We start from the raw sequence: 9,544 nt of genomic DNA on the forward strand, positions 1-9,544 counted from the left end.
GAATTCTGTTGTTTTTCACATAACAAAGGATGATGCCCTTGAACTGTTTTGTGCATCACAAAAAGCTTGCTGTTTTCCTTGCAGCAAATTCTCAAGGCCGTCAATACAATACATGAAGAGCGCATTGTGCACTCAGACTTGAAGCCTGCCAACTTCCTCCTTGTAAAAGGTTCACTAAAGTTGATTGATTTTGGGATTGCGAAGGCCATACAAAGCGATACAACAAATATCCAACGAGATTCACAGGCACAAATTCTGTTCTCCTTCTCTTACCTGAACAAATCAGCATAAAATGCTAACTATATGCTTCATTGCAGGTAGGCACATTGAATTACATGTCACCTGAAGCTTTCCTGTGCAACGACCTAGATTCAGATGGAAACACCATAAAATGTGGCCGGCCATCAGATATTTGGTCCCTTGGATGTATTCTTTATCAGATGGTATATGGGAGGACACCCTTCGCTGAATACAAAACATTCTGGGCCAAGTTCAAAGTCATCACTGATAGGAACCATGAGATCACATATGGTCCAGTATCAAATCCGTGGCTGGTTGATCTCTTGAAGAAATGTCTTGCATGGGACCGCAATGAAAGATGGCGGATACCACAATTACTTGAACACCCTTTTCTTGCACCTCCAATGCCTTATGAGACGTCTTCAACCTTAGAACAGCACTGTAAGCTCCTTACGCAGATTGCTGAACATTATAGTGTTGCTCCACAGGTTTCTGTACTTTGTAGTCAATTAAAGCAACTCATTACTAGATTGAGCAGAGGCCTGTCAAGCTCTGCAGCAATGTAAGTTGAGCATCTAGTGTATCTGTTCTGGTAGAAAATTGATATGTAATACCGTGTTTCTAGTTTGTCCAATACAAATGCAATCATCTTGTAATTCTTAGAAATCGATGATCTGAAGAATCAAAGGGCTTTATCTAATGTAGGGAATTTTTTTGCATGATCAAAATTAACATGTCAGAACCAATCTTTATCAAAATGTGTCAGCTCCACCAGAAAAAATTGAAAAAAGTATCATGTATTAATAATAGGATCCACATAAACATCCAAGCTGTCGCTACAAGTGGCCACTTCCTCTACATGCTCATGAGAAATAGTTAAGGCTTCTCTTTAGCAAGTCATACACCTCACAGATCCTGCTCTTGTTTATACTGCTCCAATTAGATGGTCATTGCATACACAATTGGACAACTGACCATCTAGTTCGCAAAGGTCACTTGATCACCACTATCCAGATTTGAGGTGAAATGTGCTCAATGAGAAAATAGTACCAATTTCCATCAGAACAGATAGTACGTACGGCAGGCCGAGTCCAGCACGACTAGGTCTCCTTTCCAAGAGTGGTTTCTCCGTGTCATACTGTTCCATTTTTAAGCAGATGATCTTGCTTTCCGTCCACCTATGCATTAACAGAACGACCTGCTGGCATCAATCTAGAGCATAAGTGCATGAAACCAAAACCAATAATGCGCACACCCCTACCTCAAGTAGCATCGGAAGAGGTAACGAGCCACTTGGCCTCAGCACGTACTTCATCCACCATATGAAAGAGTTCATAAAAGGCATGCTCGTCCCATGCGTAATCTGCAATATATCCAGTGCCTCGGCCAAGGACTTGAGGGCATCCAGTGTTGCACCAAGGAACCTGCATAAGCAAAGGTTATAATCCAGGAAAAGGATTGAGATCATTGACTGAACCATGCAAACCGGGTGGTCCGACATGGGCTGATCATCTGCAAGTATTTGTGCTTGGTGGCATAAAAAGACAGGACCAACTTAAGCAAATTTTAAAAACCGATCTATGTTATTGCTATTCCTTTCTCAGAGCAACTCACTCATACGTGAGTTGCTCATTCTCACACGAGTTTGCTAGTGTTATTAAGTAATATGGCATAAATTAGTTCTGCAGAAAAGAAGTTTCTTATGGGCAATTTTTTATTCATTCATATGTCTAGCTGCATTGCTAGTTATGCATGCGCTCATTATAAGCACTCACTCTGAATATAACTACTAACTCGGAAAATATCTTCATCTCTCGTCTGCAAATTAAAATATATCAAATAAGTTGTTCAACTTCTTATGTTAACATCTATTTACAAGACCTTCCTGATGTTTCACTGTTTTCTATTTCCCTTAGTTTCACCCCTTTCTTTTCATCATTCTACCTTGATTTTTGTGTCCTGTATTTTCAAGATTTATACCTCAATTGGTAGGGATTCTTGTATCTTATGTCACCTCAATCCCCTTCATAACATGAGTCCCACTAAACATATGGTCACATTGAAATGCTTGGTATTAATATTCAATATCATAGTTATTTTGTTCTCATTTTCATGGAATCATCCCAAAGTATATTCTTCTCATAAAGTTTTTATGGGACTAAGGTATCTGACACACTGGAAATATAGTCTAGACTGAGGCTGTCAATGGGTTGGGTTTGACCTGATTCAAACCCAGATCGGATTTAATAGCGTCCAAGTTTTGTAAAAATAAAATTGATCAAATTAGCTATTCTAGTATGACCTAAATGGTTTGCCTGCTGGATTGGGTATGGATTTAGACCGGGTTGAGGATCCAAATATGACCCAGATACTTTATGAATCAGGTTCAGATCTGGATCGGTTCAAGGACCCGAATTCGATTTGGATATTGTTTTGGACCGGATCCGGTTTTGGATTGGGGTGTTGATCTGGAGCCGACCCAGATCATGTTTAAATCGAGTTTGAATATGAATCGGGTCTGGATCGTGGGATCCAATTCGGGGTCCAATAATAAATGGGTCTGGATCCAAACCGAGTGAGGGATCTGATCTGGGATCCATTAAAACTGGATCTGGATTTAGATTGGATCAGATCAGATCTGAAATAAGGTCCATGTACTATTTAACCCTTTAAAGGACTAAACCAGTTTTGTGACCGATATGGGGCATTCCATGACCGGTTCGAAGCCCCTTTTGACCGATTCTATCCTTTTTGACCGGTTCCTTAATGTAGAGAACATGTTTTCATGAATTAGTGGAAAAACATGGATTTTCACATTGGGTTTTAGGGGTTTATGAGCATTTGTATATGTTTTAGACCGGTTTGACTGTTCTAGGATCGGTTCAGGCCTTGGTTGACCAGTTTAGACCGGTTTCAGCATGGGGACCCCAGGTTTTACCCATAAGAGTATATTTTTATCATTTTTTCATGCTTTACAGGTGTTTATTATCATGGAAGCATGGATTATGCATGTCTTATGCATGCATTTTATGTTCTTTAAGTTATGCCCAATATTCAAGCATGAATTATAACTAAATTCATGACATTTGTGATGTGTTTTGATCAAAATTTATTTATGCGTATAAGTTTAAGCATGAATTTTGTATTTTTGATGATATAATACATATTTTGTCATGAATATACATGCATTATCATGTGTGCACGAGCATGCTCCATAATACAAATATGTTTGTGATAAAAGATCTCGATTAACTGACTCATGCAATCACCAAAGTGATCTGAGTTATGTTGATTGAGGATTCTTTAGACCGTGTTAAGATTCAGTATTATGATTGTGTGTGACTTTATGAAACAATGATTCTACCCAAAGGTAAGTCATTGTATTGCAAATTCACACACACTGTAATAGTAGATGTGTATACCAGCCCATGAAGCATGTTCATACCCAAAAGTGCAATGCTGAATTGTCTCTATTTACATGATCTGCTAGTTTCACCATTTGAAGTCAATTCCTTGTGAATTGAGGAGACGTAACAACTATGAGTATTATTGTTTATACTAAAGTAAAACGATACTGGCCCAATTATGCTTGTCTTAGAAAAAGTAAATAATAAAGGATCTCACATTTACTTTTTCGATATGAATCTCGTATAGAGCTATTAATCTTTCACTCATACAGAGAATAGCACAACCGAACAAAAGATTGTCTATAAGAAGTGAGAGTGTGTGATCGTTGCAAACATTTTTCCTTTTTTCTTTTTATGGAAAAAAAGAATAATTCTCGCAAGGACTCACTTGACTTTTTGTAAAACTATTTTGAAATTACTCGCTTCCATTTTAAAATTTGCAGAAAAATGGGGAGATGGGATTCACTTTTCGGTACGAGGTTTAACCGTTCCTAACGCCTTTAACATGGGTAATCAAACCAATGATTGAATTTATGCATTTGCTTTGCCTAAATTTATCCATGAATATATTCTAGGTCCTAAATGCATATTGAATCAGGCTTGTGCTATGATTTTGAGTTTGAGAATGTGTATGCTTTTAAAAATTCTTTAGAGATCTGAATTTTCCAAGTGATTTTGAAATTGAATTCAAAGTTAAGTTTAGAAACTTGAGGTCAGAATTGAATTAAACTAAGAAATCAAATTTGGAGTTTGATTTTTGAATTCAGAAATCAAACTTGGAATTGAATTCAGAATTTAAAATAAAAAATCAGAGGTTAGAATTGAAATTAAAAGTTGAACTTAAATTGGAAGAATTGAAGTTGAAAAATGAAAATGTAATTGGATCTGAAATTGAAATTTGAAAAATAAATTGGGATTTAGGATTCAGATGAAATTCGAAATTCAATTTTAGAATTGAATTTGAGGATTGAACTTTGAGATTTGGAACTGAAATTCGAATTCAAGATGGAATTTTGAAATAAAAAATGGGAAGTTGAGAATTTGAAAATGGAACTAAGATTAGAATTTGAAAAATGGAAAAATGAGAACTAGTATATGAAATTTCAAAATTTGGAATTTGAAAAGAATTAGTTAAAAGAGGTCGGCGTAGGCCTAAGAAGACTTGGATGGAGATGATAGGAAAGGATATGAATGCTTTAAACCTCACCGAGGACATGGCATTGGATAGAAATGATTGGAGGAGAAGGATTCATGTGGAAGACACAGAATGATTTTCTTTTTTGGTTCATATTGCCGACCCCAATTGTTTTGGGATGAAGGCGTAGTTGTTGTTGTTGTTGTTGTTGTTGTTGTTTGTTGGGATTTGAAAAGAATTAGAAAATTGAATTTGATATTTGAATTTAAAATGAAATTTAACAATTAAAATTTGGAATTTTGAAAAATGGAAAGTAAGGAATAAAAATCAAAGATTGAAAATAGATATTTGAATTTAGAAATGAAAATTATTTCAAAAATCACTTGAAAATTAAAAAATTACTTGAATACTAATTTTGAAAAAAAAAAAATGATGCAATTCTATCTTAAATGATGAATGTATCAAAAGAATTTGTTGGAGTTTAAAAGCAAATTCCATTCTTTAATAGAATTAAAATAAGATTAAATTTTAATATATTTATGACTATGGTCACAAACATATTCTATTTTAGTCTTTATTTAAATTCTAATAATGAATGAAATACATTTTTTTTGCCTTTATAGAATTAAAATAAAATTAAATTTTCATATATTTATGACTATGGCTACAAATATACTTCAATTTAATATTTATTTTAGATTCTAATAAAAGGAGAAAAATGCATTTTTCTTGAAATATGATGATCTTTGAAATTGGCTTAAGAGTGTAATTCAATTTTTGTATTTTAATAAAGAATAATAATTCTAAGTATTATTCATATTTCGACTATGGCCGTAAATATAAACTTTACTTAACATTATTTATCCTTTATTAAATGATGCACGTGCCATTCATATTTTCATAGTGTTTTTAAGAAAATAAAGAAAAAATATAATAAATTAAAATAAAAAAATTAAACTAATATTCTCATTCATTCTAAACTAAGCATAAAATAAAATTTTCATTAATGTATTATTACAACACTTGAATGAATTTACATCAATTAAAAATAAAGAAAAGAAAATCCTGCAAAATGAGCAAACATGTTAGACATAAATGTAGGCATTTATGAATTTTCCTCAATTATTAAAAAAATTCAGAAAAATAAATAATTTATCCTTTTATGCCCCAAAAAATAAAAGGAAAGTCTATAAACGTATTATAAATTGATGAAATTTGATTTGAAGGTTACTAATAACCTTAAAAGTATCCTAGAATCGAAAAAAAGCAGAAAACATTTGGAGGAAAACCCGAATTTGGGTTTTTTTATCCAAGTAAAATAAGATATTTCAAAATTGAGATATATAAATCAACCATGTTAGAGTATTTTGAATGAATGGAAAACTAAACCAACTCAAATTGAGCTGAAGATTGATTTCATGGATTCCTAACTCTTCAAGGAGACATCTCGTTTTTACAGATCTCGAAATACATTTTTAAAACTTGAGATATGATTAAAACATTGAGAAATAAATTTTAAAATTAGGAAATTACGCTTTGACAGATAAGTTTCTGTAATTTTTGGGTTTCAAGGGCTAAACTGATTCAATTTCTCTCAAATTTATGAGAAAAGTTGCTTAGTTCAAACCTGAAACATTCTCAATTTACAGATCTAGAAAATAATCTCTCATTAGGAAGATCCCATCTGATTAAGTTGATCAAAAATTTGTAAAAGCCTGTGAAAAAAAATCATTAAGTTTGTGAGTTTTGATCCGAATGACAGATAAAAACTTAATAAAAATTTCTGAAAATTGTCATTCATAAACTTAACATTCTAAGGAGACAACTCCTTTTTAAAGATCTAAAAAATAATCTTCCATTAGGGAGATATGAATACAAAAAGTTGGTTTTAAGTCAGAATAATGCATGTAATTTCAAATAGATAAGGTTTCAACTTAAAATGCAAAAGAAATAAAAATATTTCATAGAAATTGATGAAACATTATATGAAAAAACTATAGATGCATATGAAGAGTATCCTTTTTACAGATCTTGAAAATGATCTCCCATTAGGGAGATATGATTCTAACAAAATGAGTTAAAAACCAAACCCCACAAGTGATATAGTATAATAGGGTTGCATTTTTTGGCCAAGAACAAATATGAAAATACTATAGAAATTGATGAAAATTCACATGAAAAACTAGACTCAATGCTGGAGATTTCCCTTTTTACAGATTTGAAAGCTCATTTCTGGTTACAGAGAAATCACTCCAACAAGTTGGTCTAATTTAATGAAAAATCTGGACGAGGCTAAACAGCAGGATCCAAATCCCGATTTGTCTGAGGGATCAAACTAACTCAGATTAATCTGATTTTTGGTGTAGATCCTAGAAACATATTGATAGATATGTAGTAAAAAAATTAAATCAAAATAATACCTAATTATATGCTAAATGATAAGAGAAAAAATGAACCAGAATTGAAAATATCATCTCAACATAATTGAATAAAATAAAATCTCATAAGTGGTTTGATCCAATGATCAAACATGAGATCTATCATTCTAGATCATAGATGATAATAAAAATAATGTAAAAATATAATTAAAACATTTAAGAATAAAATTAAAAGCATTGAGGCATAAATTGAAATTGATTTTGCCCATAGAATGTAGAATTTGATCTATTGAAGATCAAATCCTAATTCTAAATGGCTAAAATGAAAATGCACAATGTAAATAGAAATTTGAATGGATCAAAGCATAGAAAATAAAATTTTACATGTAATTAAAATAGATTTACATTGCTATTACATAAAATTGAAAGAAAATACAAGAAATAAGGGAATAAAAGGGGGCATTTTTTGTGAAATTAAAAAATAGAAAGAAAAGAAAAAAAATCAAAAGAAAGGGAGAGAGAGGGCCTACCATGGGATTCTTCTTCCTTGCTTCAGCCACCACTTCAAGCTTGAGCCATCAAATGAGGAGAGCTTTCTTCTTTGGAAAACTCGTCTACTCCTAAGTGAGAAAAGGAGGAGAGAGAGGAGAAGGAAAGAGAACTTTTTTTTTATTCTCTCAAATTTTCAAACTCCAACTTGTTGAGAAGAGAGACCCCCAAGGCGTCTATTTATAGTTGAGAATGGGGATGGTTTTTGCAAATTTTTTAGATATGAGACTAAAAATCTCAAGAAGGTGATGCCAAACCCATGTGTGCATTTTTCTTTTTTGTAAATGGGCATAAATGTTATTTTAGAAAGCCTTTGACACATGGCACCCATCTTGTACATGGGTGCCTATGTGGCAAATGGGGGCTTACATGGGGTTGACGCCAACCCCATGTGGGTCTTTTCACAACTTTGTAAATGAGCAAAATAACCCTTTGTGAAATCTCTTGACACGTGGCAGCCTCTTGCAAGAGGGTGCCCATGTATGCCTTTTTTTGATTTTATAGATGGGCAAAATGGGATTTACTTTAGAAATTTGACACATGGCATCACCTTGTGGGTGATGCTCATGTGAGTTTTTAAATGTAAGAGGGTTTTTAAAGTTTTGCAAAAAATGATTTTTATTTTGAATTTCAAAATTGCCAAGTGGCGCCCCTCTTTGAAGGTGATATTTTTGGTTTTTGATTTTGGAAATTAAGGAAAAAAGGGAATGAAATATGAAAATAAAAAAAGGTATTTTAGAAATAATTGGATTTCAAAAATCCAATCTTGATTTATGAAATCCAAATTGGGGTAAAAATCAGATCCAGATTGAAATTTTGAGATTTTTTACAAAACACTGATTTTTAAATTATGAGATTTCAAAGTTTATTTTGAAATTGGGGATAAAAATTGGATTTTGATTTTGAATTTGAAATCTCCAAATTGATTTTGAATAAAAATTGGGTTTTGAAACTGGATCTGGATCTATTTTAAAATCCAAACTGAATTTTGAACTGGATCCAAGGTATTTTTCAAAGGATTTTTGAATTTCAAAGATTATTTTTTTTTGAATTTGGGGATAAAAATTGGATTTTGATTTTGAATTCAAAATATTCAAATTGATTTTAAATAAAAATTAAATTTTGAAACTAGATCTGGATCCATTTTGATATTTCAAATTCTGAATTGAATTTTAAACTGGATCGAGGATGTTTTTCAAAGGATTTTTGCAAAATGGTGAATTTTGAATTTGAATTTCAAGAATTGATTTCAAAATTAGGATAAAAATCAAATCTTGAAAAGGGATCTGTATTTGAGATTTTGAAAAAGATTGGATCTGGATCTCGATTTAGAGGAAATTGGTTTGAAATGGAAATCGAACCCTGAATATGGATTTCTAAAGAATTTAAAAATAAAAAAGCCTCAAATTTATAATAAAATTAAGATTTTGATTTTGGATCTTGGATTTAATTATGAGATTGGAATTGAATCTTGGATCTGAATAAAAAATCGAGAAGTGAAATTGCATCTCAGATATTTAATGAATCTGAGTTCAGAAATTTGATGGAATTGAACTTCTGAACGGATCAGAAGGTGGACCTAGACTGAAAGGGATCCAAAGTTGCTTAATTGGATTCTGGATATCTGAAGAGATATTCCAGGTTCAAAGAATGAAATCAGACTTTGGATATAGATTCCTGAACGAATCAGATAAAGAATCCAGGTCCAAGAAGAAATTAAACATCAAATCCAATATTTGATCCAATATCTGAATTGAAATGGATCGGATTTCAGATATTGATGAAATATTAGATGAAAAAATTGATTCAAGCTCGAATTTGGAGTCTGTCCCTGT

The 9,544-nt window shown here is 32.3% G+C and overlaps 1 protein-coding gene across 1 annotated transcript; it reads left to right on the forward strand.

Moving 5' to 3' along the window:
* The first annotated feature begins 335 nt into the window (after positions 1-335).
* LOC149812240 (serine/threonine-protein kinase MPS1-like) lies at positions 336-806 on the forward strand. The gene has a single exon (XM_089993011.1). The coding sequence runs from the start codon at positions 336-338 to the stop codon at positions 804-806; it is 471 nt and encodes a 156-aa protein (XP_089849137.1).
* Positions 807-9,544: the final 8,738 nt, after the last annotated feature.

Source organism: Nuphar pumila, chromosome 17, assembly GCF_984573655.1.
Source record: "Nuphar pumila chromosome 17, dmNupPumi1.hap1.1, whole genome shotgun sequence".
Classification (NCBI taxonomy): Eukaryota; Viridiplantae; Streptophyta; class Magnoliopsida; order Nymphaeales; family Nymphaeaceae; genus Nuphar; species Nuphar pumila.

Bases quoted from the DNA above. Each gene is read 5' to 3' on its own strand.
- LOC149812240 (XM_089993011.1), top strand. From the start codon at position 336: ATGTCACCTGAAGCTTTCCTGTGCAACGACCTAGATTCAGATGGAAAC.